Source organism: Aspergillus steynii (assembly GCF_002849105.1).
Source record: "Aspergillus steynii IBT 23096 chromosome Unknown P170scaffold_2, whole genome shotgun sequence".
NCBI lineage: Eukaryota > Fungi > Ascomycota > Eurotiomycetes > Eurotiales > Aspergillaceae > Aspergillus > Aspergillus steynii.
The window spans coordinates 4,206,474-4,233,319 of NW_020194399.1; the positions used below are offsets into that span (position 1 = coordinate 4,206,474).

The window sequence follows — 26,846 nt, forward strand, 5'->3', positions numbered from 1 at the left end:
GTCGAGACATGAATGAGTGAAAAAGAGATGGTTTGAAGGCAGTGTGGAATGGGTTGTTTGGAGGGGGGCCAGCAATCGAGGCATATCAAGGGAGGGCCGGCCAAACAGTTGCACCAAAGGAATGTAGGACAGAAGGTATGCGATCAGTCCCCGTCGTTTTATTTGATTTCCTTCTTTCTCGCCCCTCCCTTTCTTTTTTCCTATTTGATACTGACAAGCGCCCCGATCCTAGATCCCTGTTCTCGAACAGGGAATGAATATCGAGATCTCGATGGGCCCAGGAAAAAAAAAAAACAAAAATGGAGAATCAAACCATGCGTTCAGCCCCAAACACGGGGAAACAAGCTGAGACAGGGCGCCAATGCTCACGGCGATTTGAAACCAAGTCCCAATAATGCGACAAGAACAAGCGGGATCCGGCGAGAACAGACGAGTCTCATTCGTCGCTGGAGAGCGTAGACGGCGCCAAGGGCTACAGATCACCAGACGATCACCAGATGACGGTCCTATTCCGCCTGTCGGGTGGTTTGAAGGTCTTGGTTCTGGTCTTATCGCTTGCAGCCCATCCACTGAACGGCTAGGGAAAAGAGAGGGTGAAGAAGGAGAGAACGAGAAAACCATCTAGTGGGACGTCCATGGAGGGGAAGAGTTCGTGGATATATATATCGCAAGAAAGGATGGCATGCAGCACACAGATGTATCCACAGTGGGCCCTTGCCTCGGAACCGTGAGGAATTATATCATCAGCAATGTTCCATCTCCAGAGGGATCTAAATGACCGGCTGATGCGTTGGCTGGCGGTGACTCGCTGCCGATCCTGCAGGCGTGGAGAGCGATGATTGTCCCGGCGAGGGATGGTGGGATGAGAGCAATCTATAAGGACAATTGTAGGGCGAAGAGGGGGGCACACGGAGAGACACAAACATGGTCTAGTGCAGCCGGGTAGGTCTCGAGACCTAAGCTCTCTTTCTGGTTTTCATTCTCGCGAGAGAAGATGGCGATTGCAAGTTGACGATGGGAGTAGAATTGTAGAATCGTAGAATTAATTGTAGAGGGAAAAAGACGATGCGGTGAGCGTAAAGAATCGCGTACGGTATTGTCACCGTCGATCATGGATTTTGTCTCGTTTGCACTCGGGAGGCCTGAGGCGATTGACGATATCAAAGGGAATCGACAACTTCTTTCCCTGCATCCCCTGCTGCCACTAGTTCTTGCTGTTTGTTCTTCTCCTCTCGACCCCCCACCCTCCTCTGTAATCAACGACCAGCTCTTCCTACCACTCACGCGCCTCCACACATGCTTCGACCATGGCTACGCCAATGCCCCAGAGCTGCCCGCTCTCTCGCTTGTCCCCATAGTCGCCAGTCCTGTATCTCTCGGCCACGTTTGCCCCCCTCGGATGCCATCTCACCTTCTTTATCGCTATCTCCCCGAGTTAGGCATCTACAGACATCCACCACGGAGCCCGAGGACCGCATCCCCCTCCGAAAGCAGCTCAAACAAGGTGCCAAGGCCCTGAAGGCTCACAAGCGCCAGAGGAGGGAGAGCGAGGAAGCATCCCGGCAAAAATGGGAATTGACCGTGGGGATTGAGATCCACGCGCAATTGAATACCAAGTCCAAGCTGTTCTCGAGTATGTGGATCCTACTATTTGGGCGGGGGGAAGTGGTAAACCGGCCGACTCTGACCATGATCGCGAACCAGGTGCCTCGACGTCATCCACCGACCTGCCCAATTCCAATGTCGCTCTCTTTGATCTGGCCTTTCCGGGCAGTCAACCCGTTCGTCTATGATGCCCTCATGAGACTAGAAGACCCCCGAGGCTGAGTTGTTTTAGAAATTCCAAATCCCAACTCTCCTTCCTGCCCTGCGCGCCGCCCTGGCGCTGAACTGTGATATCCAGACGGTTAGTCGGTTTGACCGGAAACATTATTTCTACCAGGATCAGCCGGCTGGCTATCAGATCACCCAATACTATGGTACCGTTCCATCCCACCTGTCCCCGTGCGATTAATGGGACCGGTCGGCTAACGCTTGGGCAGAACCCTTTGCGCGAGCCGGCTACGTCGACCTCTTCAGCCACGACGGTATTGCGCCGGAAGATGGAGACCAGGTTCGCATTGGCATAAAGCAGGTCCAGCTTGAACAGGATACGGCCAAATCCCAAGAATACCCTCCCTCGACGCAGCTACTCGATTTCAACCGTGTCTCCCACCCGCTCATCGAGATTATCACCATGCCCCAAATCCATACACCCGCCACGGCTGCGGCGTGTGTTCGAAAGATCCAGGCTATTCTCCAATCGTGCAATGCCGTGACAACGGGTATGGAATTTGGGGGTCTCCGAGCCGATGTCAACGTGTCCATCCGCCAGCGGGGGGAAATTGAAGGCACCCATCAATACGGAGGAATCGGCGGCCTCGGTCAACGCACCGAGATCAAAAACCTGAGCAGTTTCAAGGCAGTGGAGGACGCAATCATCGCCGAAAAGAATCGGCAGATCGCCGTCCTTGAGAGCGGAGGAGTGGTGGAAGGAGAGACACGCGGATGGACGATTGGAAGCACGGAGACGCGGAAACTCCGAGGCAAAGAAGGCGAGGTGGACTATCGATATATGCCTGACCCCGACATTCCGCCGCTCTTTATTGGCAACGATCTCGTGGCCGAGCTGAGGAACACGTTGCCGGCGGCCTCGGACGAGCTGATCGGAGTGTTGACGGATCCCGCATACGGTCTCCCCATTGAGGATGCCAAACCGTTGATCGAGCTGGAGGACGGAGCACGACTGGAATACTACCAGGATGTGGTAGACATCTTGCACGGTCTGCAACAGGATCAGGATCCCAAGACCCGGGCAACCCTAGGGCGCGTAGCAGGTAACTGGGTTCTTCACGAGCTCGGGGGGCTGCTGACCAAGGCGGACCTGGCCTGGGACTCGGAGCGCGTTCCTACGCAGACTCTCGCCCACATTATCGACCAGCTGCAGCGCAAACGGATCACCGGCCCGACAGCCAAGCAAGTGCTAGCCATGGTGTTTGACGGAGACCCGCGGCCAGTTCCCCAACTCCTTGAGGAGGAGAATCTACTCCTCCGACCCCTTTCCCGGGAGGAGTACGTGGCTCTAGCCGAAGCCGCGATTGACCAGAACCCTCAGATGGTCGAGCAGATTCGCAGCAAGAACCAACTAGGAAAGCTGGGATGGTTTGTGGGACAGATGATGCGCACGGGAGAGAAAGGTCGCGTAGAAGCACCCAAGGCCGATGCGATTCTGCGGGAGCTGATTCTGGGGGGCAGCCCGGGGGCGTGAAGGAATCCCCGATCCATGTATAGATAGTGTCACCCAAGTTGGCCGTGTAGGATAGATAGATAAGGTACACCACATAGGAATGATACCCACGAAAGAACCACCCAGGACGGAAATTAGTCCGATAAGATCATCGTGAGTCCAGCGGACAATTAGCATTCCCAATGAAAACGATTGCTAATGGAAAACGGGGGGTGGAGTTGCAATGGCGACGCTATGCGGGCGTCTCTCCTCGACCTGTACTTAGGGGAACCCGCGATCCCTAAAAGCAGGTCTTAGCGATCGTCCAAGAGAAGGCGGACGGAGGGACCCACGGTCAGCCCGGCATTTAAGGTGCCCTGGCAGTCCGGTTTCTCTGCTCTTTCTTTCTTCTTTCTTTCTTCCATGATCCATCGTATCGCTCTGCCTTTGATCTGGAGTCTCGTCTTTCGTGAGCCCTTTTCCCTCTCGATCTCTCTCTCTTCCGGCGCAGTTGTTCGTCGCATCCAGCAAATCCTTGTGTTTGAAGCCAACGGGTCCACCGGCGGATCTTATCGCATCTCTCGCTAGTCCCCTTCGGGTTCTCTTCTAGAACCTTTTTCTCTTCTTTTCGTCTCTTCTTTCTTCACCTTCTCTTCCTCCCCACCTCCCCCCCTCGCCCTTTTCTCTTCACCATGACTCAACCCTCCACGATCACTCAGCGCTTTCTCTCTAAGCCCAGCCACCTTGGCGTGGTGGCCGTTGGTTTCAATGGAGGCCAGGTACGTTATTCATCCCCCTGCGAGCAATTTCTCAATTGAAGCTCGGTTGAAGGCTCACCAATGAACCTCTGCATTCCAGTGCCAATCCGGCGTCGAAGCGGCCCCCCAGGCTCTCATTGAGGCCGGTCTCCTCGATCAACTGCGCGACGATCTGGGTTACGAGCTTCACTACGACCAAACCGTCCACTACTACGAGAAGAACATCCCCGCTTCCGACCCCGACCACCGAGGCATGAAGAAGCCCCGTGCCGTGAGTGCCGTGACCGAGACTCTGAGCTCGCAGGTCTACGAGCATGCCAAGGACGGCAAGTTCGTCCTGACGCTGGGAGGTGATCACTCCATCGCCGTCGGTACCATTTCCGGAACCGCCAAGGCCGTCCGCGAGCGATTGGGCCGCGAAATGGCCGTGATCTGGGTTGATGCCCATGCCGACATTAACGTCCCCGAGATGAGTCCCAGCGGGAACATCCACGGCATGCCCATGGCCTTCCTGACTCGGTTGGCCCGCGAGGAGCAGAAGGACATCTTCGGCTGGTTGAAGGACGAGCACATCATTAGCACGCGCAAGCTGGTCTACATTGGTCTGCGGGACGTGGATCGCGGCGAAAAGCAGTTGCTCCGGGAGCACGGGATCAAGGCATTCAGCATGCACGACGTTGATCGGTAAGACTGTCCTTCCCATTTTGTCGGCCCTCATAACCTTCTCGGATTGAATGACCCCGACATGCATTGGACCGTTGACTGGGTTGCATGCATACACGCATGCATGCAGAGTAAAGTTACTAACCGCGACACAGGTACGGTATTGGCCGCGTCGTCGAGATGGCTCTGGCTCACGTCGGTAACGACACGCCGATCCACCTGTCGTTTGACGTCGATGCGCTGGATCCCCAGTGGGCGCCCAGCACCGGCACTCCGGTGCGTGGCGGACTGACCCTGCGCGAGGGCGACTTCATTTGCGAGTGTGTGCATGAGACGGGCAACTTGGTGGCGATGGACCTTGTCGAGGTCAACCCCAGCCTCGAGTCGGTGGGTGCGTCGGAAACCATCCGCACCGGGTGCTCGTTGGTCCGCAGTGCTCTGGGTGATACCCTCCTGTAAGGTGGCCGTGGATGTATAGAACATAGCTAGACGGTTTCTTTTTTGTTTGATGTCTGTAATATTCCCCATGGATATGAATTGAAATGAATGATTTAAAAGCATCCTCTTTGCACTTTGGGGCGATCGGACCTGTTGCCAGTCATCGACGTTGACGCCCCAGTGTTCGTACCCAAGGGTGTAGTCGGGCGCATTGCCATTGATATAGACAATCTTCCCTAGTGATGTCATTGCATCAGTTGCTTCCAACGCGCAAATCCTCCTTTTAGGAACTAGAGATCTGTGCGGTCATTCTTCACTTGGAAGTGGGTCGCTCAACGCTCTTGGTCCTGTGTGTCCCTGACTCCATACCTAGCGCTCGGTCTTCTTGACCGTCACTTCTTCGGCATATAGTTCTAGCGCTCGATCGATCAGGTATAAAGCCTAAAGGCCGACTCCTCCAAGACAAGAACAGCACAATCAGATGATTGCAAGGAACTGCAGAGCCAAGTTTGATCCGCCCAAGATGCAGGCTAAGACCGGCTGGGTCTAGGAAGCCATCGACCGGTCGCTTTAGCAGCCGTCGATCTTCCCCGCCACCGCAATTTCGCGCCGGCCACCTCATTTATGACTTCTGATCGGTCAGAGAACGGTGACCGGTCGGTCTGATTCTTTCCCACTGGTGCAATTGTCTTCCGTGCATTCTTTGCGACGGGAATCCGGGTCTCGAGTCGGGGGTTTTGGCAGTGAAGAATTGATTGCAAGACTAGAATCCCTGCAGGACAAACTCCGGCGGAAGAATAGGCCCGCTGACATAACAAGGACGACCAACGCATCAAAGCATCGCGCAAGAATCAAATCACCGGCGCTTCATTGATCTTCCCGTCGAAGCCCAACGGGATCTCGATCTCTCCCCACTGGCTGGAGGTCTCCAGGGGATTGCGGCGCTGATGCGCTGTTCTCTTCCATTCTCTTCTCCGCCTTGCACGCTTCTCGTGCCCGACAGCATCATCTTCGGCGGTCTCTACTTCGCTATACCATATAATCCTCGACCCGCCAACCCTATATGCCAATAATCCTGGATCGGAGCCTACGAATTCTCATGCTGTCCCCAATAAGTCAGCTTGAATAGCCACTCGATCTCCATCCGTCCATCCATCTATCGACAAGTCCCCGAACTACGATCTCTATACACATCCACCATGGCCGTGCGACCCGCCTATCGTCGGAGACGCTATCACTGGCCCGAACTCCAGCTCAACATATGGATCATTATCGTCCTCGCTGCTTCCGCCATCTGTCTCGGCATCTTTTCCTGGTTCATGGTCGTGCAGTCCGAACTAAAACTCGGGATACCATGGTACGTTCCACCCCTCTGACCCGTGGAAATCCCCCACCCGTCCGTCAATATATTGACCTGAACCTCAAAAAAAAAGGCTCTTCCCATATATGGTCGTCTCCGGCGCCCTCGGCGTCTTCTTTATCGTCCTGACCCTGATCCTCGCCGCGCAACGCTTCCTCCTTCCCGGCATCATCATCGTTGGCAGCTTCATCCTCTTCGTGCTCTGGTTGACCGGCCTCATCGAGACCTCGCTCCAATTGTACGGCGTCGTCGGCAATGTCGACGATAATTGCAAGATCTACGTGGATGACAATCACTTCGGGGGGAATAATCTACAGACCATGGCGTGGTTGACGCAGAGTACCATATGTATGCTCCCCCTTCTCCCCCGTCTTCTTTCTTGGCGGGTTCCCTTCTATGTCGGGGGATATTTTGATGCACCGGCAAGCATCCTCTCCATGGAATAATTACCTGCAGCTGCAGCTGCAGATATCTCCGAGGCAAGACTGACCGGAATTGACAGGTAATTGCTGGAAGACGGCATTTGCGTTCGAGCTTGTCAACACGATCTTCTTTCTGTGGATGATGATCATGTCGTGGCAGGTAAACCGGGATGTTTATCATTGATTAATGTTGGGGCTTTCGTATCCTTCTTGTGACTTTGTCTATTCTTTCTCGCTTGTTTTCATGTTGGATGAATTTACGAGGGTATGTTGCCATTTTACGTGTGATTTGCAAGCATGGCGTTTGATTAGTTGTTTCCTTCGCAAGGCATTCAATGTACTAATAATGAACATGTGGTTGGGGCCTTTCCCTGTTCTCATATATATTTTTTTTTTCCAACTCAATTGAGATATATCCGAAGTTAATTGTCCTAGCTATTTATCAAGAATTAACACGATCACTCCCAAATACATCCCAGCCTCAAACTCTCGTAGACCTTTCAATTCACGTCGAGAGAACATGTTTGGAACAGAGAATAGAAAGGGACTCGAGTGATTATGCAGGTCCTAACGCCATCGCTATGCGAACATTGCATCGCAACCATTTGCAACGAAATGAACAAGCACGGAAAATCATAACACAAAAGGATCGAACGGCGAGTCGGGAAGTCGCACGAAGTAGCCTGTCCACCAAGCCAGACTGGTTCGGTCGTAGTTCATCCGACTGGACTACAGAAACGTCTCCGGGTTGCCTACTTGTCGGCCGAAGGTAGTTCTGCCGTAGTAGGGTTGTCATGGTCCGGTTCGCTTTCCTCCCCAAAGGCCGCCATCATCTCCCGCTCCAGTTCGTCGTCGTCGTCCGCCGGGTCTTCGGGGAATCTGGCTGATGACTCTTTGGGTTCAGACGGTGTATCCTCCTCGTCGTCGTTATTGTCGTCACGTTCGGTCATCTCCTGGGAGGGCTCTGCACTCGCCACAGCCCTAAGTCCGGTGCTTCGTTCATACGACCGCTTGATCCGTTGCGATAAGCGTGAGCCTTGCAAGTCACCCCCATCTTCGCCCTGGCTATCCTGATCTTCCATGTCATCATCGCTGTCATCTGGCCCTTCGCCTCGTTTTCGCTTCTTGCCCGGTGCCGATGCCGTGGGCTCGTCCACCAAGAAAGAGGCTTCGCTGTCGCTTTCGCTCTCGTCGTCACTCCCAAGGAATTCCTTCAGCTCCTCGTGGATCGCGGCTTGCTGGTCAGCGTCGTACCCAATGGGCGAGCTCTCGTCAAGCCCTGAGGACTTGAGGATGTCATCCGTAGACTCCGATGTGCCGCCCTCTTCATCCGTCCAGGGCGTGCCGGTTCCCTCGTCAGAAGACGAAGGCCACGATGAACCAGGGTCAATCGGCTCGCCTCGATCATCAGGGTGAACGGGAAGCAGGTATGGCCCCTCGTCCACCCGCTTCCATTGCGTTAGACAGTCCAGCAGCCACTGTGTCGTGACGATCTTGATTTTCGGATATCGCGTGGCTTCTCGGACTTTCTGGGTGCGGTTTCGGCCAGCCACCAGGTGCGTGGTCCGGAGGTTGATATTCTGGGAAATGGCAGCGCCGAAGCTCTTCGTCCACAAAGATATGTCGGCGTTCTGGGTATCTGTCCCCAGAGGAAGTACTCCGGAGAATACCAGGACTACACCGCCAAGTATTCGGCGCTTGATTTGCGGCATGATGTCCTTCACATCGGGAACCAACTTCAAATCCACATCCCTGTCCTTTGACGGTGTCTTCTCGCCTCTCAGAGCGGCCACTCTTCCACCCAATGCCCCCAGGCGCTTCTTTTCATACTCATCGAAGAACTGCTTATGTACTTGCTCGAGCCGTCCTTCTAGTTCAAAAAGTTCCCGGTCGTGGTCCTCCAATAAATGATGTCGCTGCTTGCTAGGATCTTGCGACTCATCCACGCTCGTGGACGAATCGCTGCTCTCAGCTGCATCATCCTCGGCATCCAATTCCTTTTGCTTTTGCAGTAACGGGCGATCCTCGACCTGGTGCATGATCGTCTCCTCCTGCGCATCGCTCTGCTCTTGAAGCAACCTCGGGTTGTCTCCACCGCCCATAGTCACCAGTTGTTCCAATGTCGACACCTCTGGGTCCGTTCCCGCTTTCGCCGTCGTGCCATTGGCGTGATGTTGTTCCAACGGCGGCGGTTTCGGGGCCGGAGGTGCGGGCTTTGGCGCTTCGTTTTTGACTGCTTCCAACTCTTGCTTCTTGGGAAGGAAACTCGAATTAATGTCTCCTATCCCAACAAAAAAATCATAAGGGGACACCTTGATAAGATTAGGACTCCAGCGCCAAACATCCCCACGGTCATCAATAATGACCACCATTTTCGTGTCCACGGGGAATAAGCGATGAAGATTCTTCGCTGTCAAGCTGCCACTCTCGTCACGACTGAGAATGCGATCGCCAAACAAATTCCGATCCGGGTCTATAATCCCTGCGATATGCTGTGCATATGCCCTAGTACCCATAGTGTAAATGTGCAGTTCGTAGAGCTCCGCGACATTCTGCAAAAAAGACTCTAGTCCAGGTCGTAGCTTGACATAGTACCAGCATCCGCGCATTCCCGGGCCATCGTCCACTAGCTGAAACGCTCGAACATCACTCAGCGCTTGATGGTTTGGGTTATCTTTGTCTTCCATCCATTCTCCAACGGTCGGATCAACAGTAGCATGGATAATTGTTTGATCGAGATCCACCACAAGCGAGAGCTTCCGGTTCGACAAAAGACGGCGCTTCGCATCTTCCTCCACTCGGGTAGCTTCCCTCTCGCTCACGGTGAGCGCCGTGTTATCGTGGGCCATCTGAATGGGGGCGCGCATCGAGTCCGTGACTTCCGTATTATATGTCGATCTAGAAATCAAACAAGTTAGACCCTCAGAGCCAGATGATCAAGCTTAGTATCATCAGATACCCCTCGTTTACTTACTCGGTCATGTCCTTTCCACATTCTGCGCAGAGCCCTCCAAATTGCACCTCGTGAGCACATGGCTCATCGATCTCCACGATGTCGACACTAATCCCACATGTTAGCGAATCTTGATTCCCCCGCCAAGTATAGCGAGTCACAAGCCAAAGACTTACGGTCCCTTGATCACATCGCCCTTCGTAACCTTCCACTGCACAATTTCTCCATCGGCGGTGGACTCAAATTTGGCCGGAAACGTGCGCAGGACATCATTTTTGTTGCCGAGTCCGTCTCCTTCCGTGACAGTCGTTTGATATAAATACCAGAATAAAGCCTCGTCCCTTTCCACCGCATCGCCGGGCTGTTTGAGCAACGACGTTACGGTGATCGGGTAATGGAGGCTAGGCGGTAAACGCAGAAGCATGCTCCTGGGCAAGCCTGGTTCGTTTAGTTCCTGGTTCTCTTCCCCCAATTTCCCCCAATGCAGCTTTGAAATCCCTCCACAGTCGGCCAATACCGTAATTCAAAAAAGGAAATAATGAGGTGTGAGGTTGTGAGTGAGCTGAGATGTCTCGGGGCGGACGGCTATGGAGCCATACCCGGCGTGCGCCAATCACGGATTAAAAACCGGAAGCTGGCGAAACTCAATCCGACCTGTCCAAAAGGAAGATTTCAGAGGACTTAGGTTGGGGGTGACCCCTACTAGGAAACACAGGATATGACGGGGGCTGACGTTGACCGAGGTGAAAGAGTAGCTCAGATGAGAGGCAGGAAATTTGCCACAGAACGCGACAAGCGCACGAGGGAAGAGGGAGGGGCAAAGAAAACTGGTAGAGAAGAGCGACTCCGGCGCCGCAGATAGGCAATGGAATGACAGATATATCCGAAGAAGAAACACAATCTTAGGGGGGGGGTGAGCCAAAGAAAGAGAGTGGTGGTGATGATGAAAAGAGCGCGTGAGGAGGAGCCGTGAAAGAAGGTTGGCTGCCAAGGCAGGCAGAAGAGCGAAGTCCGGTTGGGTGGTCGGCAGCCCGTGCGGGGCCAGACAAAAGAACACCGACTTGGCCCAGACCCTTCCAAGGGTCCGTCTTTCATGGCTCCCTTTGTTGGCTACGTCAATCTACTCCGTATTTCACCTAAAGCTCAGGTCGCGGTTGTCTCTCAGCTCCCAACCAGGCTGGTAGGTCGCGTCAGTGGGAAGAATAAAGAGTTATCAACATTCAATTACTCGGTGACAGAGAAGCTAAAACTAAGAGCGCGCCACTCGAGGATTCCAGTTTCGAAATAACACAGAATGCACATCACTCGCCACATAACTCTCTCCCCCGATCCCGATTCCTCCGGAGAGACAGAGAGGAAATCCAGGTATTAAGACACGCATAACAGATAGACCAGCTACAAAGGGGACATCGGCACATCCAGGAACCACGCGACGCGGAACCAGAGCATGCCATTGTCGGCATAACACTTATTTGGCCTTGGCGAGACCAACGGCTCCGTTGTCAAGGTCATACACGCTGTACCATTTTCTCAGGAACGCATCACCCAGGATAGCCAGCGGGCCAACGGGCTCGGGGAAATCCATGCCGGTGAAGGCGCTGATGCAGGAGCCCTGAACCTCCAAGGTGTAGTCGTATGGGGTAATCGTGAAGTTGTGGCCACTCAGGGTGAAGGTGAGGTCGGGCAAGGACGAACGCTTGTCACACTCGACCGAGTACTGGCCAGAGAACCCCTTCTTGGCGCCGATTTCCTTGTTCCTGGAAGACACGTTAGCAGACTAATCATACATGAGCACGAGGACCAAGGTAAGACTTACAGGAGCTCAGCAAGAGTCGAAGGCAGAGCAATGAGAGAAGTGCCAGTGTCCAGGATGACGCCGGTGTTCTCAAGCTCAGCCACATTGTCACCGAGAGCAACGGCATCAAAGTCGACCTCCCAGTACGCCTTGCGGCGAAGAGGGATCTTGATCAGATCACCGGTGTAGTGGTCCTCATCAACACCACCGAAGGTAACCTCGGAGCTGTCACCTTCCTTGTTGGCGTCTCCCAGATAGAAAGCAAACACGGCCTCATCAAGGAGATCCTGGTCCAGCAGGCTATAGAAGGGGGGAACGATCTTGTTGACGGAGATGGTGTCAAATCCCAGCCCCAGGATGCCGTCGAAGCGACCAAAAGCAAAAGCAAGGCCGGGCTCACTGGTCGCCTCGGCAAACAGCTGATCCTTAATCTCCAGATCACCGATCTTGACGGTGTCCTGAGAGACGTATCCACTCAGGCTACCAGATCCATATCTGATCTCGAACTCGCTGCCGTTCTTCTTGTGCGAGGACGACGCGGACGAGTCGTACTTGTTGTGCAAGTAGCAAGCGATGGAACCACACTCCGAAGAAGGGACCCAGAGGTTTGAGCTACCGGTATCCAGAATAACCTTGAACTTCTGAGGGGGCGTGCCGATCTCAATCTCCGAGAAGTCTGAAGTTGATTAGTACTACATCCCGCAGAGGCAGCGCTGACAGAAGGCCTTACATTGAGCGTTGAGGAAGTTGTCGACCAGCACGTCATGGCGACCCATGTCATTCACGGGACTGCTCTGGAACATTTGCTCATGGGTGGTAGGACGGATACCCATGTACTTCTGGCCCAGAGCTTGCACGTGGGCGTCGATGTTGTGGGTGTACTGATAGATATATCGGTCAGTTTACCGCCAGGCAAACAGTGCGTATTGCAGAGATACGATCGTGGTAGAAAAGCTCAGGCATTGCTTGACTCACCAATTGCTCCGACAGGGGGACTTTGTTGAGCTTCAACTTGTGAACCTCGGCGGAAGCATAGCTCAGCAGCGCGGAGGCCGTGAGCAAGGAGGCCGACTTCATGATGGGCAGCAGAGACCGTAGTTTGATGAAGAACCAGGACTGGATTAAAGAACGTCTCTATGGATACAAAAGGTCGATGGGAGAGGTAACGATGAGATGAAGAGAGGATGGGAAGGAAGAGAGATCGGAGGGAGCGAAGTCGGGCAAGGAGAGCGAGAGCGAGTGAGATGAGTCGGTTGCGGAGCGACCTTGCCTAGCTGTGGAGCCGGCCAATCATGGCGCCCCAGCTGCGTCATTGGACCGGGGAGGATCATCACGGGTGCATCACTTGACTGCCGCCCATCCAACAGGCAGCGAGCAACTGTTCAGGCACCGCCAGCAAGGTCGCAAGCGCCGAGGTGACCAGCACAGCGTATGTTTCAGGAGATGGCTTATTATTAGGTAGGTCGTTACTGTATCTATCCATATTACTCGGGATTCTCTCCCCTTGTACTCGGCCATCACGCGATTGCGCTGTTATCTTAGCCCACTGTCAACTAACTAGTGATTATCTATCGGACTAGTCATTCCGGCCGCGGCCGCTGATGATGTAAGACCGCTCTGAAGGTCCCCCCTCCCCGACTGGCTTATTCAGCTAACAGAGTCTTGGCAAAGGTTAAAGACGAACACCGAATCTGAAGATTTACGCAGTAAGAGTTAACAGTCTACTTGGTCTCTACAGTCCACAGGAACATGTCCAATACACCAGTCGATTCCCTATATAAGTGGAACTCTAGACCTTGATGATACAACTAAGAACCCCCCGTTCGCCATGCGCATGTCCCATTTCCAGCACATTAATTACCAACCGATCCCGGTTTAGCGGTAGAACTCCAGCCTGTATCGTAATACATTAGTCTCAATCGACACGCAGGATGAGATCGAAAGGGAGGCACGTACCTGTCTGCTTCCTGTCCCGTCTTGACTTGAGCGGAATAAGCATCCTCGAGGTCGCTTTGAATGATGTTGTACCGATTCTTTCGCACGGCCCGTAGACCGGCCTCTTGCATAATGGCAGCAATCACGGCACCCGACAAAGGCTCGTTGCGCACGATTAGCGAGTCCAAGTCGACTTCCGGGGACAGAGACATCTTGGAAGCAATGGTCGTGAAGATCAAGCGACGTTCCCGTCGGTCACGCAGCGACGGGAACTCGATCTTACGATCCAGACGACCCGGACGAAGCAAGGCGGGATCAAGGGTATCCGCTCGGTTGGTGGCCATGATAACCTTTACGTTGCTCGACTGTTCGAAACCGTCCATCTGGTTCAGCAACTCCAGCAGGATTCGCTGGACTTCACGGTCGGCACCCGTCTGGGCATCAAAACGTTTGGTGGCGATGGCATCAATTTCATCAATGAAGATGATCGCAGGGGAGTTCTCTCGGGCCATTCTGAACACATCACGGACCATGCGAGGACCTTCTCCCAGGTACTTCTGGACGAACTCGGAACCATTCACGCGAATGAAGCTGGCAGTCGTGCTGTTGGCCACGGCCTTGACCAGCATGGTTTTACCAGTTCCGGGTGGGCCGTACAGCAGGACACCACGAGGGGGGTCAATACCTGCGAGAGAGTCAGCCACAACACCTTTTCATTCCTACCCATCTGACTCACCAATTTGTTTATAGAGATCGAAGTGCGTCAAGGGCAATTCGACCGCCTCCCGAATCTCCTGCTTCTGCATATCAAGACCACCAACATCCGCGTAAGATACATCCGGCTTCTCATTTTCACCGAGCATGGCAATAGACGAGTCGGCCTCCGGGGGGAGGATATCAACGAGGGCATTGGAGTGGCGATGAAGGGCGACCGAGGATGACGGCTTGAGCTTTTCGCGATCGAGCGTGGACAAGATACGGACGACGTAATTCGAGCCAGTCGACGACTGCACTATACCAGTACTATGACAAAACATGTTAGCATGGAAATTAGGCGCCCGCTTGTTTTAACATACTTCTGATCAATAGCTTCCATGAACTGGCCAATGACCAAGGGAACACTCTGTATCCGCTTGATTTCCTCCTGTGCGCGAACCAGCTCTCTCTTCAGGCTTCTATTTGTTGGCCATGCTGATTAGTTGATATTCTAAATGATGGGGGCAAGGCGATGGGACATACCGTTGCTCATCCTTGATGTACTCCTCCTGTAGTTGAATGTACCTGGCGGCAGCTGTCAGCAACGGCTGTGTGAGGATGACGGGCGTCCAGCATACTCTAAGTGTCGTTGAAGTTTCTTCAGGGTGGCATATTCATCACCTCCATCATTCGCCGTGCCCTCGATGGATTCTATGTTGGGAATAGTGTCCAATGGAGCTGACTTGGTATAAGGCGTGACGTGCGCCGGGTTCTCCACGGCAACGTCTCCCATGATGGAAATTTGATTGAGACGAGGGAAAAAGAAGTACCGGGTGCTTGCACTCGCGTGGGGGGTGGGAGAAAGGACTGGGAGAAGGTGGTGAAGATAAGTTGGAGTGCGTAGTTGAATGAACCGGAAGCTTTCAGGACCAGCCGGGCTGTCGTAGCTTACCAACTGGGGTCACGTGATGGTCGTCGATGCTGTTCGGGCGTGGCGAGGCATCATCTCCTGCCCGAGGGGACAATCACAACGCATGCGCTTCACTCCACCGGGCTTCATACACTAGAAGATAAAATTAAATAGAATAATATAAAAAATATTCTTCCAGTTTTTGATATCTTCTGCTAATGGTATGAAGAAGCAATAAGCACCATCTTTGAACCCCTCCTATGGATGCTGGGTGTTGTACATTACTGATGCAATTAATCCCTTGATGCAAAATTTGCTTCGAATTGCCTGGTTGTATCATACGTGGTCTACAGTGCGTAGGGTATTTTCAGGTGGGGGGATCATCTGTGAGATCATGACTGTGGTTTCGTGGCGCAATTAAATATATAGTTGCAGAATGATGATTGTGATTCATACTGGGCAAAAGGTGTATTCTAGTACATCACCGGGTCTAGACTGGCAAAGATGGCGTACCAACCAGGTTCCAGCAGGGTCTCTCTATTCATCACACCCTTGGAACTCCCCGATGGCACCTACCCCATATCGTGTTCCATTCTTAATTTCACTTGATGCTCCACGGAACCGATCCGGACCTCCAAAAAGTGGCCAATCACCTAGTCATTTAGTGCGTCGTCAGGACGTGGCAGGTGGGACAATGCTAGGTAGGAATTTCAGAAAGACAGAAGAAAAAGGGAAAGAGGGGGTTGCTTCGCATCCAAGTCCAACGTAAAATATCACTATTCTTTCTTCTAGCAACAGAATGGGAAAGGGGGAAGAAAAAGAAAAAGAAAAAGACGAAACTAGAGAGTCTACTGGAAAGGGATCTGTGCAAGGGTGGGAAAGATGGTATATATCTAGCGAGCGTCGTGGATTTAGCGGGCGACAAATGCTCATCCATACCGTGACTACTCAGATTGGGCGATTTAATTATTCGGTGGGCTTTACCTCAGCAGTTTATAAGAGCAGCAGACGCCCTTTTCTCCTGTTACCGGGGCTGTTTTCTTTTCTTCTTTGCTTTCATCTGTGATTTTTGGGTTCCCATGCCTGAGATCCTCCCATCCCCAGGAGTCGTTTTGGATTCCCCTCCCCCTTGATTTGTATGATTTGTATCCCACGATGCTTGCTTCTTTTCATTCCTGATCGCGGACCCCATGTATACTTCCCACTTACCAAACAAACCAACCCACCGGCCGCGTTCAACTAACCGAATATCTGGCAGGGTTCTGACGAGAGAACAATTTTTTTTCTTGATTTTTTATGTTTCTCTTTCACCAGCACTATGGGATGAATCTCACTTGCAAGATGTCTACCAATTAATTGCATGCTGGTCAACGCAATCCAGAACCACGATGTAAGCGGCGCTTAGCTAAGCGGGCAGCTGCCGGGAGATTCCGCCTGCCGAAAGGAAACCTCCAGGGCGGCTCGCAAGTGACCCGAGTCGACCTGACTTGCTTCCTCCCCTTCGCTCAGCGACTACTGGTAAAATAACCTACCAGGGAAGGTTTTGTACGTACCTTTTCCCTGCGATTTCCGGCCTGCTCCTCACTGCTCTTTCCCCCTTCCTGCGCTTCTCGTCTGGAGGTGTCTCGACTCTCATCCCCTCGCTCTCTCCACGCCCGTCTCCATTCTTGCCCTTCCCACCTTTTCCGTGCCTCCACTTTCTTTTGCTTTCGAAGCGATCTCCTTCGCTCCCCAAAGTCCGAGGTGGAAAAAATTATTTAAAATTGAATACGTGGAAAAAAATAAACCAAGAATAAGATACCAGCCCCCGGAGCTTGTTCACAATACCCAGCGCCGTTTGATCAGGTATGTTCTCTGTTCCCCGCCTCTCCCTCCAATGATTGGATTTTGCCTGCTTTCTCCTCCCCACGCCTCTGCGGTTGTGGCCACGCACTCTGTCTGGCCACGCACGTCTGCTGCGAACCGTGATCTCTTTCTCTTTTTCTTTTTCTTTTTCCTTTTTTTTTTTTTCTGAGGCTTGTCCCAGTATCTTGATTTGATTTTGATACGATTTTATTTTATTTTTGTTTTTATGATTTTATACCTTTGCCCTTCGAATTGCCCCCAACTGCCGTAATACAGCTGATTTCCAGCCCTCTGCTTCGATGCTGATGGCAGCGTCCTCCAGTACTTCCACTCATTTTCGGCCAACGGCGCGCTCGGTCCCGTGACCGCTCACTCCTCGCACTCTTTCTTGCGCCCTCCAACCGCTGCTATTTCGGGACCGGCTTCCATCCGCTTGTGAGTCGGCATTTTAGTTATCCAGCCTTGTCGGTATGTACATTATATTTGTCCCTTGACCATGCTGCACCTACTTCCCTCGTCTGGATTTGTCCCTGGATGCTTTTCTCAGACCTCCCCCCCGCCTTGTCGTCGCGCTGCCTGGGTGCGCTCGTTGTTTGCCTCACCTCGCTCGTGTCGCAGACTCCGAGCGCGACCTAGTGCCGCCCCATAAGTCGACGCGTTAATATCCCATCCCCTAATTGCATTCCATCCATTCCGAGTTTGCTCTTTGGTTCCTATCGGGATCATGGGCCTTGTGCATCGATTTGTGTCGATCGCATGTTGACCGTCCAGCCTGCTGTGTGCCATAATTTCTGACAGCTCTCCTCAACCTGCAGATGGGTTGGTAAAACCACACGACATGAATGCCTGGCTAGCCGACGGCTCGAATCTTCCCAGCCATGATAATGGTGCTTTCCACCAGGCGACCATTGATCCTTCAACAGCATTCCTCCATGCATCCCCCACTCCCGACCCTAACCAGTTCCAACGCATGTTTAACGGCGTGCCGCGAAATGTCTCTCCCGGCTTCCACAACCCTAACCAGGTGATTCCGTCCAAACGGCCTCGGCCGGAGGATGGCATCGCCATGTCCCCTAGACAGGCACCGGGCGGGATTGCTGCGTCGCGATCGCAAACACCCCACCAGGTCCCTTTCCCAGGATATCAAGGACCGGCGAATGGGACACCGCAGTTTGCTCCGCATATGAGCCAGTATCAACACCTGCCGCAAGGAGCCACTCCAAATGTGACGCAATCTCCGATCATGCAGGAATTTGATCAACACGGCGTGCAGAGAATGGGAACGGCATCCCCAAGCCCTTTTTCGCCCGCAGGTCCTCATGTTGGTGCGCAAATGTCGCCGTCGCAACCGGACCACCCGAGCAGGGTGAATACCCCGCAGAACAATTCCTTCATGCCTGGTCAGCCATTCCCTCAGGGCATGGGGCCGCAATTTTCGCCGGCAACCGCCATGTCGTCCGCGGCGGTCCAAGCACCGATGCAAGCGCAATTCGGTGGCATGCCCCAGGGATACCAGCAGGCCATGGCTGCTCAGCAGCAGCAACAGCGAATACATGCCATGCAAATGCAAAATCAAGGCCGGCCGATGAACATGAACCCAGCGATGGCCGGGCGCCCCGTTGCAGCGGGGATGAACGCCATGGCGAACCCCCAGCAGATGGCGGCCATTAGGCAGATGCAGCAAAACATGGCGAAACCCCCCAATCCCGAAGGATTCATGAGATCGTTGCAGAAGTTCATGATGTCGCGGAATATGCCTCTCGACCTCAACCCGGTCGTAAGCGGTCGCCCAATCAATCTGGTCCAGCTCTACGCCACGGTCATGAAATTGGGTGGATCTAAGAAGATATCGGCAACCAACATGTGGTCGGTGATCGCTCAACAGCTTAATTTCCCGCCGATGCAATTTCCGATGGCTGTGCAAGAAATTCGCGATCATTACCAGCGAAATCTGGCTGCTTACGAGCAGGCGTTTCTCAATACACAGCAGAAACAGTTCGCAGATCAGATGCAGCAGCAGACGTCACTTCCTCGCCCGGCCCCCGATCAACCCGGGATGCAGTTCCAGTCGCCGGCTGTCAAGCCTCCGCAAGCGTTTGAGACTCCCCAGCAGATGGGCCATCCCTCTCCTAGTACCGCGTCGGTATCCAGCAGTGTTCAAAACAATGCCTCGAACGGCTTCGCAACCCCGACACCGGTCAAAGGGCCGGTCAAACAACAGCATCAACATCGACTGAGTGTTTCCCGCCAGTCCCAACCGCCAGCAACGCCACACGACCCTACTGGACAGGTACCGGCACAATCACCTGCGCAATCAGGGAAGGGCCCTGTATCCGTACCCGGCAAACCTGCCGAACAGTTTGAGCAGCCTTCCAATATGCCTCTCAAGCAACCCATCGAGGATCCCTTCAAGCCTATGGTCCTGTCGGAGAACAATCAACATGGTCCGATTGTCGTGGATGATATGTATCAACTTGGAGAAGATATTTCCAGGCTAAAACCCAACGTTCCCACGTTTGCCGAACTTGGTGTAATTGATATTCATGCACTCACGATGAGTATCAAATCTGGAATGCATGCGGAGATGCGCATGGCACTAGATACTCTGGCATCCATCTCTTGTGAGCCGGCAATTCAGATCTCGCTGGACAATTGCGAGGATTTGGTGGAAAGCTTGATCGAATGTGCCGAAGACCAGGCTGAGTTTCTCGCTGAACACGCGGCGGAAGTCTCAGACATGATGCTTCTTCCATCCTATGAAGAAATCACCCGTGGGTGTCAATCAGAGTGGACATCCCTGGCGGATACTCCTGAATTTGGAAGCCTTGAATATGAGCTAGACCGGGCCGTGGATAGACTTATTTGCATTACGACCATTCTGCGCAACTTTTCATTTACCGAATCCAACTTTGGAATCCTCTCAACACCTCCCGTCATCCAGTTTATTTCCACCATCATCCGCTATCTGGGAACCCGAAACATGCTCCTGCGAACTCACCAAAACACGCTGGACTTTATGAAGGACACCGTGATTTACCTCAGTAACCTGGCCCACACGGTTCAATTACCGAGCAAGGAGGAGGCGCTCTGCCTCCTACACTTCCTTCTATCCTTCGCGCCATTCCCAGGCCCGACACTGGGGCCAGAGGGTGTCATGTTCACGGCTTATAACCCATCAATTCACAAATATACCCCGGCTGCAGTGGATAGTTTGGCAAAACTACTGGCCCGAGATGAACCCAATCGAACCTTCTTCAGAACGATTTTCGTCGGCGATGGCAGTGGAAGCCCTCAATTGGAACTGCTCACACGGTCGTTTGCGCTTGCCATTTGCCCAGTTCCCGACCAGCCTCGGAAGCCGCTCGCCATAGCAGATGCTCGCAAAGTGTTCCTCATGCAGGGGCTTCTGGCCGCGGATATTCTCAGCGGGTTCGCGGATGGAACCCTCGCCAAAGCATGGCTTGAATCCATTGATGGGTTTGCCATACATCTGCTGCGACTATCTTGCTTATTGAGTACGGAACGTGTTCCGCCCACCCAAACCAATACCCGACAGTCCCATGCCGCCAGGGGACAAGCCGAAGCCGAAGCCTCCGCCTATGGCTCGATCATCAACCGTGGCTTGGCTATTCTACGGCGACTAGCCGAGAAGTCAATATACGTTGACACAAACTGCGCATTGCGATTCCCGTCTGGAATCATCCCCAAGAAAGAAAGCTTACTCGGGGCCTTGCTAATGCCAAATGTGGACCCTGGCGTTGTTCGGCAGCTAATAACATATGCGCGGTTGGCGGAGTGATTTGGAATGGCTTGGTTATAGTTGGTTTGTCTTTTCTAAATTTTTCCCTTACATTTTGGTTACTTCTAGCGAAGGCGAAGATCTTACACCTCTCAAGATACTTTGTTGATGTTTGCTTCCGTCATGTCTTCTATTCACATTGAGTAAACTATTTATTAACTTCTTTCTTCTTCTCTTCATTTCTTGGTTTACGTGTCTATTCGTCTCCGGCGCCGGTGGGAAGATTATGTGAGGCGTGACATTGTGTATCATCGTGGTTCTCACTCCTTGTACAATGCTCAATACCCTCGGGCGCAAGATCATGCATGATGTCTAAATGGGTAAACTTCATATCCCGATACTTCTCCCGCGTTCTTCTTGGAGCCTTTCGCTAGTTTGCTCTATCTTGATCCACAATTCTCTCGCACTCGGAGACTTGATAGTGCTCTTCCTTTTGGACCCGAGCTTTGGATTACTTTGGCGGGCCAACGACTAGACTCGATATGAATTTATGAATTGGAATTCAGGATAAACCAGACCGAGACCCAGAGCAAGTTGGCTAATACTGCTGATTGCTTTGTTGGCTCGCACGGCATACTGTCTTCGCCCATTAAAACTAGATCAATTGTCGAGATTAACCACAGAATTAGCACAAAAGCAACCGTGAAGTCATTGGACATGTACAGGATACAGAGAGTCGCGCGACAAAAGCAGCAGAGAAGAGATCAGGGAAATGAGAAAATGCCACAATGCAGAAAGCCAGTCAACACCTCCCCGGCAACGCGAATGAGACTGAAGAAACGGAGCAGAACACCGGTACAATAGGAAATAATACACGATAAATGGGAAGCTGGTTGAGAAGGAAAAAGAATTATAGAAAAGGGGGGAGCAATCAGCAATGGAAAGAAAAGAAAAAAGCCATTGCCAGAAGGGGGCCCAACGCCTTCACTTTGCTGCCTATATCCTGCTTTTCTTTGCGTTGTTCGTCCTTGGGTCTTTCCTGCCGTCCTTTTGATCCCGGAGTAAGCCTACTGCCGGGTCTTGTGATTTCTTTGGGATGTCTATGACATTGTACCTCGCGATGCTTTTTTTTAAGGAAATAGAAGATTGACGTTCCGGGAATTTTGCGCAAGACCAATGAGTTTCGGAGGCCACATGTTCATAGATGGAGCCATCCCTTTTAATATATGAATTAGAAGTTGCGCTGCAACAGGAACTGCTGGATCTCGGGTTTCCGCCAACCCTGTCATACGATGTGTTAGCCGCACGGCACGGGTGCATGGGTCTGAAAATAAGCGCCCAGGGGGGCAGAGGGGGTGGCCGCATACCTTGACCAGAATATGCCCTGTCAGACGGTTGATGGCAACATCCGGACTCTGGGGAGCGGCAGGATCGCCGGACTCGAGCCCCAAAAATTGTGCCAGGTCCTTCCTCAAGGCATCCAGATCTCCCTCAGTCTTTTGAAGCTTGGTCTGCTGCTTGGTACCGCCGGCTTTCGTGATCAGGTACACGGGGAGTTGGTTGGAGGGTGTGCGACGGATGAAGTAGGGAAGGTTGGTAAGTTGCAAATCGGCCGGAGGAAATTTCGACGGGGGGTTCTCTTTCAGGGACTGGGATTGGCGTCGGAATTGTACCAGAAAGGTGCGGCTTTGTTGTGTAGGGACGGTAGAGGAGAGAGATTGACGAGGATTTTCTGGGGATTGGTCAATGAGTTTTCTGGCATGCTGTTCTTTGGTATCTCGTTTTTTTTTTTTTTTCTGGGCTGATTCCGTGTCTTCCGTTGAGTCCCTGAGACACGGAATAACCGGATGCGACACGCGATTCCCCCGGATGATTCGAGGCAAATAGATAGCTGCTACTTACGAGAGTTGGTCGACCTCGTCGAGGAACATAGTGACGAGAATGAGCTACACGTCCCCGAACGAGAAAGCATGGACTGAGACGAGGTCTGCAGGCCGAAAGGCACGGCGGTCGACTGCTTGCGAACGGCCGACAGGACCGGGCGAGACTGGAGGAAGGACGCCATGGCGATGACAGGAGGGGAAAGCAGGGAGGATGAGGAGAAGCTGGCGAGGAACCGAGATGGACTGACTTTGACGCTTTCCGGATCTTCTTTGCGCGGAGACCTGCCGCTAACCCCCATCGGGACTAGCGCGCCAACCAGCCCTCCCGCCCACATTTTCGCATCGCCGCACACTGAGAAAGACTCTGGTCTGCGTATCCACGTCCTTCTTGCTCTTGTCGCCTGTCTTTGTCCCCCCCTCCCCTCCCCCCCCCTCTCTCCTCCTTTTTCTCTCCATCGACGCTGTTCATCATGGCAGCCAACGCTCCCCCCTCCGCCGAGGCTTTGCTCAGCGGTGCCGCCGCTCACCCCCCCAAGACCGCGGAAGAAATCGCCAACCAATATGACCTCCTCCCCAAGTTGATCCCCTACCTCGACCGCCATCTGGTTTTCCCCCTGCTCGAATTCAGCTCCGGCCAGGATGACGACAAGGAGGTCGTCCGGGCGAAATATGAACTGCTCAAGCACACCAACATGACCGACTACGTGGCCAACCTCTGGTCCGAAATCAACAACTCCGACACGATCCCCGACGAGTTTGTGAAGAAGAGGGAGGAGGTTCTCGCCAAGCTGCAACACTTCCAGGAGGAAAGCGCCAAGATCACCGACCTGCTGCAGGACGAGAGCGTCGTCGGCAACCTGCGCAGCGACAAGGTTGCCAACTTGAAGTTCCTCGAGGAACAGCACGGGGTCACGACCGAGATGGTCAACAGCCTGTACGACTACGGCCGGTTCCAGTACAGCTGCGGTAGCTACGGCAATGCGGCCGAGCTGCTCTACCAGTTCCGAGTTCTGTCCACCGACAACGACAAGGTTGCGTCCGCCACATGGGGTAAGCTGGCCTCGGAGATCCTGACCACCAGCTGGGACGGTGCCATGGAGGAGGTCCAGAAGGTCAAGGACTCCATTGAGACCCGTCTATTCAACAACCCCCTGGGTCAGCTGCAGAACCGCTCCTGGCTCATCCACTGGTCTCTCTTCCCCTACTTCAACCACGATCCCGCCCGCGATGTCCTGACCGACCTCTTCTTCTCCCCCGCCTACATCAACACCATCCAGACCAGCTGCCCGTGGATCCTGCGATACCTCGCCGCCGGCGTCATCACCAACCGGACCCGCGTACACAAGAACAGCAGCATGTACCAGAAGCAGCTGAAGGATCTGATCCGCGTTGTCCGCCAGGAGGGCTACGAATACACCGACCCCATCACCGACTTCGTCAAGGCGCTGTATGTCGACTTCGATTTCGAGGAGGCCCAGAAGAAGCTGGGTGAGGCCGAGGATGTGCTGCGCAGCGATTTCTTCCTGGTTTCCGCCGCCGATGCCTTCGTCGAGGCTGCCCGCCACCTGATCTCCGAGAGCTACTGCAAGATCCACCAACGGATTGACATCAAGTATGTTTCCTTTGAAGAACGCGGACGTGATTTGATTGTATAGGGGAATGCTAACGTTCTTTTGCAGGGACCTGTCGACCCGGCTGGGCCTGAACCAGGATGAGGGCGAGAAGTGGATCGTCAACCTGATCCGCGACACCCGAGTGGATGCGAAGATCGACTACAAGGAGGGCACGGTGATCATGAACCACCCGCCTCAGTCGGTGTACCAGCAGGTCATTGAGAAGACGAAGGGTGCCTTCTTCCGGACGCAAGTTCTCAGGTTCGTTCAGTCCCGGTCATGCCAGGTCGAGATTTTTTTACTAATTCAAATTCCTCCTTTCTAGTGCCGCCGTTGCCAAATAAAAAAAAAAGAAGAAAATACAAACACGAATTCAAAAGATGCGTCTTTTTCCGTTCTCCTGTCGGTTCTGTTCCTATTAGTATTCCCCGTGGATTTGCAATTGCGGGCTTTGCTTGATGAGAAAGTGATGGGACCAAGCAGAGTGGCATCAGGCTGGCGTTTTTAGGTGGTTCCACAATTTATTTATGCTTTATTCGACTTATCCTTATTTTTTTTATTCTATTTTATTTTCCCCCTCCCATCTTCTTTTTGCCCCCTTTCTGTTTCTCTATTTTATCTGTCTTGATGCCACACGGTTTGGTCGACGTCTTCTCAACTAAACCAAACCTTGTGAGATGATGAAAATACGTATGATCTTGGGATGAAAAAGGGGGGAAAGAATGGAAAGATTGTGGAATGAATTCCAGACGAGAGAAGAGACCGGAGAAACCACTGATCAATTTGCTTTCCCCCTTTCTTCTCCGATGATTCTCTACCTGTGGTATAAAAAGCTTTCTTTCCATGTGGTTGGTTGATTGATTGATTGATTAGTCTATGCTGTTACGAATGATCTATAGAGACGAGTGGAATCTATCTGAACCCTGAGGCCCTCTCTTTACTTTCTGTTTTTTTGCTCGTTCGTCTCAAGATAATTCATGTGTCATTTATAGAACATCAGAGGCTTATTTATGATCCGAATAATAACATTCGGGTGTCTTTTTTCTTTTTTTTTCTAAAAAAGAAATCTTGGTTTGTTGCTCTTTCCTCATGGTTTAACCACCGAGAATCATGTCACCATATGTCGGTCTAAAAGTTATATGATCCGATCTTGGAATTCCCTAGACGCCTGTGCTTTCTTTTCTTTGTTTCTAAAAACAATACCGATGGTAATATGTTGCGATATGACAGAAACATGGACCACAAAAGAGAGATGGATTAGATTCTACTCTTTCTTTTTTGTGGATTTCCCTCCCTATTCGGGAATTCCTGCTGTTGAAACAGGCCAATTTAAGAACGAATCAAGAAGTATTGGGACGGATCAACTGAGAAACGAAAACAACCAATGCGAGAGCCAGTCCCTGTCAGCTTCCTCGAGGGGGAATCGCATGTACACAAACGCTCAACGTAACATAGGGATATCGTCGATGGAAAAGAAATGAAAGATCAAAAGGAACAAAACAGCCAATTGACAGAGGCAAGTGGTCGGTATCATCGCCCTCGGCGAGGTTCCGGCTCAATTGCGCATCGTCGGCCGGGATTTCGAACCGGCACGATCTCATTGATATATGGCTCCGACTGCCTGGCGGAGCGATCAATGATGGAGTCACCGGTCATGCGAAGAGACTCCTGTCGTTCGTATTCTCGGGACATCACTGCGAGGTCATCGATTTGTTCCTGTTCCATGGTCAGCGAGAATGTTTCATAATGAGATCCAAAGGTGTCTGGCCATGCCAGATGAAGGGGCAGAGACCCGAGTAAGAGGTACGCCCACAATGAGATAGCCTTCGCGTCCCTTGAGAGATGTGAAAATTGACTGTTAGGGATCCGTTTTCCATGCCCTACGTCGGAGCCAACTTGGTGGATTGTATGTACCTGGTATGTATAAGGTCTGACCGAGGCGGATGGGCCTAGGAAATATTGAATGTGCCCAAGGACGATGTGTCGAGAGAGACCGTATCCTGGCAGCCAATATTGCTGAACCTGGGACATTTTCATTGACGAGCAAAGGCTTTGGTTGATTGACTGGCCTAACAGGTGTAATGTCTATATAGATGTGTTGAGACGTGATAGGAAGAGGAGTGCCACAACGATAGCCCTAGCTGTAAACGCTCATCTACGAGAGACTATGAAATATAAATATCCATCCCGGCACTGCTCATGCAAGGAGACCACTAACGAACCTAGAAATACCACAATAAGGTTGTTGTTTTATGTGGATATGCCGTTATGAAGATCGGGGATGGCCTTGGAAGCCCGTATGCTGGTCCACTAATTAGCTGGAGACGGCCGACCCTTGAGGACGAGCAAATCCCATAAAACAAGCCAGAAAAAAGTTATTTTCTGACTCGAACGCGCCCTAGAGAGCCAAATATGTCATGGCAGGTCCCGTTTAGGAGGAGAAGGAACCGGCTGGAAGACCATTCTTGCTGTTGTTTATGTCGGATCCCGGCGAACCGCCTCACTCTTTCATCCAACCCTTTCGCACGGGGAAAAGTGAGGCTTGACCTCGACAGAGACTAGCAGCTTCCA

At 52.5% G+C, this 26,846-nt stretch overlaps 12 protein-coding genes across 12 annotated transcripts; 5 read left to right on the forward strand and 7 right to left on the reverse strand.

The window, feature by feature from the left end:
• Positions 1-55: 55 nt before the first annotated feature.
• Positions 56-747, reverse strand: P170DRAFT_114404 (uncharacterized protein). Its single transcript, XM_024842327.1, has one exon. The coding sequence runs from the start codon at positions 619-621 to the stop codon at positions 229-231; it is 393 nt and encodes a 130-aa protein (XP_024708163.1). The 5' UTR covers positions 622-747; the 3' UTR covers positions 56-228.
• A 420-nt stretch (positions 748-1,167) lies between these two features.
• Positions 1,168-3,410, forward strand: P170DRAFT_403474 (glutamyl-tRNA(Gln) amidotransferase subunit PET112). Its single transcript, XM_024846477.1, has 4 exons — positions 1,168-1,633; positions 1,705-1,781; positions 1,838-1,979; positions 2,043-3,410. Exons 1-4 carry the CDS (start codon positions 1,297-1,299, stop codon positions 3,305-3,307), a joined length of 1,821 nt encoding a protein of 606 aa, XP_024708164.1. The 5' UTR covers positions 1,168-1,296; the 3' UTR covers positions 3,308-3,410.
• A 285-nt stretch (positions 3,411-3,695) lies between these two features.
• P170DRAFT_434588 (arginase) lies at positions 3,696-5,243 on the forward strand. The gene is made up of 3 exons (XM_024848747.1): positions 3,696-4,044; positions 4,124-4,707; positions 4,842-5,243. Exons 1-3 carry the CDS (start codon positions 3,958-3,960, stop codon positions 5,143-5,145), a joined length of 975 nt encoding a protein of 324 aa, XP_024708165.1. The 5' UTR covers positions 3,696-3,957; the 3' UTR covers positions 5,146-5,243.
• A 792-nt stretch (positions 5,244-6,035) lies between these two features.
• P170DRAFT_114391 (uncharacterized protein) lies at positions 6,036-7,293 on the forward strand. Its single transcript, XM_024842326.1, has 3 exons — positions 6,036-6,481; positions 6,558-6,832; positions 6,987-7,293. Exons 1-3 carry the CDS (start codon positions 6,324-6,326, stop codon positions 7,088-7,090), a joined length of 537 nt encoding a protein of 178 aa, XP_024708166.1. The 5' UTR covers positions 6,036-6,323; the 3' UTR covers positions 7,091-7,293.
• A 1-nt stretch (position 7,294) lies between these two features.
• fcpA (protein-serine/threonine phosphatase) lies at positions 7,295-10,522 on the reverse strand. The gene is made up of 3 exons (XM_024842328.1): positions 10,036-10,522; positions 9,881-9,967; positions 7,295-9,804 (listed from the first exon to the last, which is right to left on the reverse strand). The coding sequence occupies exons 1-3, from the start codon at positions 10,281-10,283 to the stop codon at positions 7,659-7,661; spliced, it is 2,481 nt and encodes an 826-aa protein (XP_024708167.1). The 5' UTR covers positions 10,284-10,522; the 3' UTR covers positions 7,295-7,658.
• Positions 10,523-11,122: 600 nt separating this feature from the next.
• P170DRAFT_434592 (aspartic endopeptidase Pep2) lies at positions 11,123-13,094 on the reverse strand. The gene is made up of 4 exons (XM_024848748.1): positions 12,630-13,094; positions 12,385-12,535; positions 11,676-12,330; positions 11,123-11,616 (listed from the first exon to the last, which is right to left on the reverse strand). The coding sequence occupies exons 1-4, from the start codon at positions 12,729-12,731 to the stop codon at positions 11,328-11,330; spliced, it is 1,197 nt and encodes a 398-aa protein (XP_024708168.1). The 5' UTR covers positions 12,732-13,094; the 3' UTR covers positions 11,123-11,327.
• A 355-nt stretch (positions 13,095-13,449) lies between these two features.
• Positions 13,450-15,266, reverse strand: rpt3 (proteasome regulatory particle base subunit RPT3). Its single transcript, XM_024846478.1, has 6 exons — positions 14,924-15,266; positions 14,829-14,870; positions 14,666-14,764; positions 14,326-14,612; positions 13,611-14,274; positions 13,450-13,548 (listed from the first exon to the last, which is right to left on the reverse strand). The coding sequence occupies exons 1-6, from the start codon at positions 15,076-15,078 to the stop codon at positions 13,530-13,532; spliced, it is 1,266 nt and encodes a 421-aa protein (XP_024708169.1). The 5' UTR covers positions 15,079-15,266; the 3' UTR covers positions 13,450-13,529.
• A 2,255-nt stretch (positions 15,267-17,521) lies between these two features.
• Positions 17,522-17,936, reverse strand: P170DRAFT_434595 (uncharacterized protein). The gene has a single exon (XM_024848749.1). The coding sequence runs from the start codon at positions 17,824-17,826 to the stop codon at positions 17,584-17,586; it is 243 nt and encodes an 80-aa protein (XP_024708170.1). The 5' UTR covers positions 17,827-17,936; the 3' UTR covers positions 17,522-17,583.
• P170DRAFT_462711 (putative ARID/BRIGHT domain protein (SWI1)) lies at positions 17,522-20,839 on the forward strand (the record flags this gene model as incomplete). Its single annotated transcript, XM_024852114.1, has 1 exon — positions 17,522-20,839. Exon 1 carries the CDS (start codon positions 17,879-17,881, stop codon positions 20,837-20,839), a length of 2,961 nt encoding a protein of 986 aa, XP_024708171.1. The 5' UTR covers positions 17,522-17,878.
• Positions 20,840-22,010: 1,171 nt separating this feature from the next.
• Positions 22,011-22,997, reverse strand: P170DRAFT_472760 (mitochondrial 54S ribosomal protein mL49; the record flags this gene model as incomplete). The annotated part of the gene is made up of 3 exons (XM_024852980.1): positions 22,011-22,061; positions 22,147-22,511; positions 22,682-22,997. 3 exons carry the CDS (start codon positions 22,995-22,997, stop codon positions 22,011-22,013), a joined length of 732 nt encoding a protein of 243 aa, XP_024708172.1.
• A 135-nt stretch (positions 22,998-23,132) lies between these two features.
• Positions 23,133-24,619, forward strand: P170DRAFT_444762 (eukaryotic translation initiation factor 3 subunit E; the record flags this gene model as incomplete). Its single annotated transcript, XM_024850654.1, has 3 exons — positions 23,133-24,274; positions 24,342-24,536; positions 24,601-24,619. The coding sequence occupies 3 exons, from the start codon at positions 23,133-23,135 to the stop codon at positions 24,617-24,619; spliced, it is 1,356 nt and encodes a 451-aa protein (XP_024708173.1).
• Positions 24,620-25,447: 828 nt separating this feature from the next.
• On the reverse strand, positions 25,448-26,637 carry P170DRAFT_434598 (uncharacterized protein). The gene is made up of 4 exons (XM_024848750.1): positions 26,498-26,637; positions 26,190-26,440; positions 26,068-26,109; positions 25,448-25,991 (listed from the first exon to the last, which is right to left on the reverse strand). The coding sequence occupies exons 2-4, from the start codon at positions 26,304-26,306 to the stop codon at positions 25,806-25,808; spliced, it is 345 nt and encodes a 114-aa protein (XP_024708174.1). The 5' UTR covers positions 26,307-26,440; positions 26,498-26,637; the 3' UTR covers positions 25,448-25,805.
• Between the last annotated feature and the right edge of the window lie 209 nt (positions 26,638-26,846).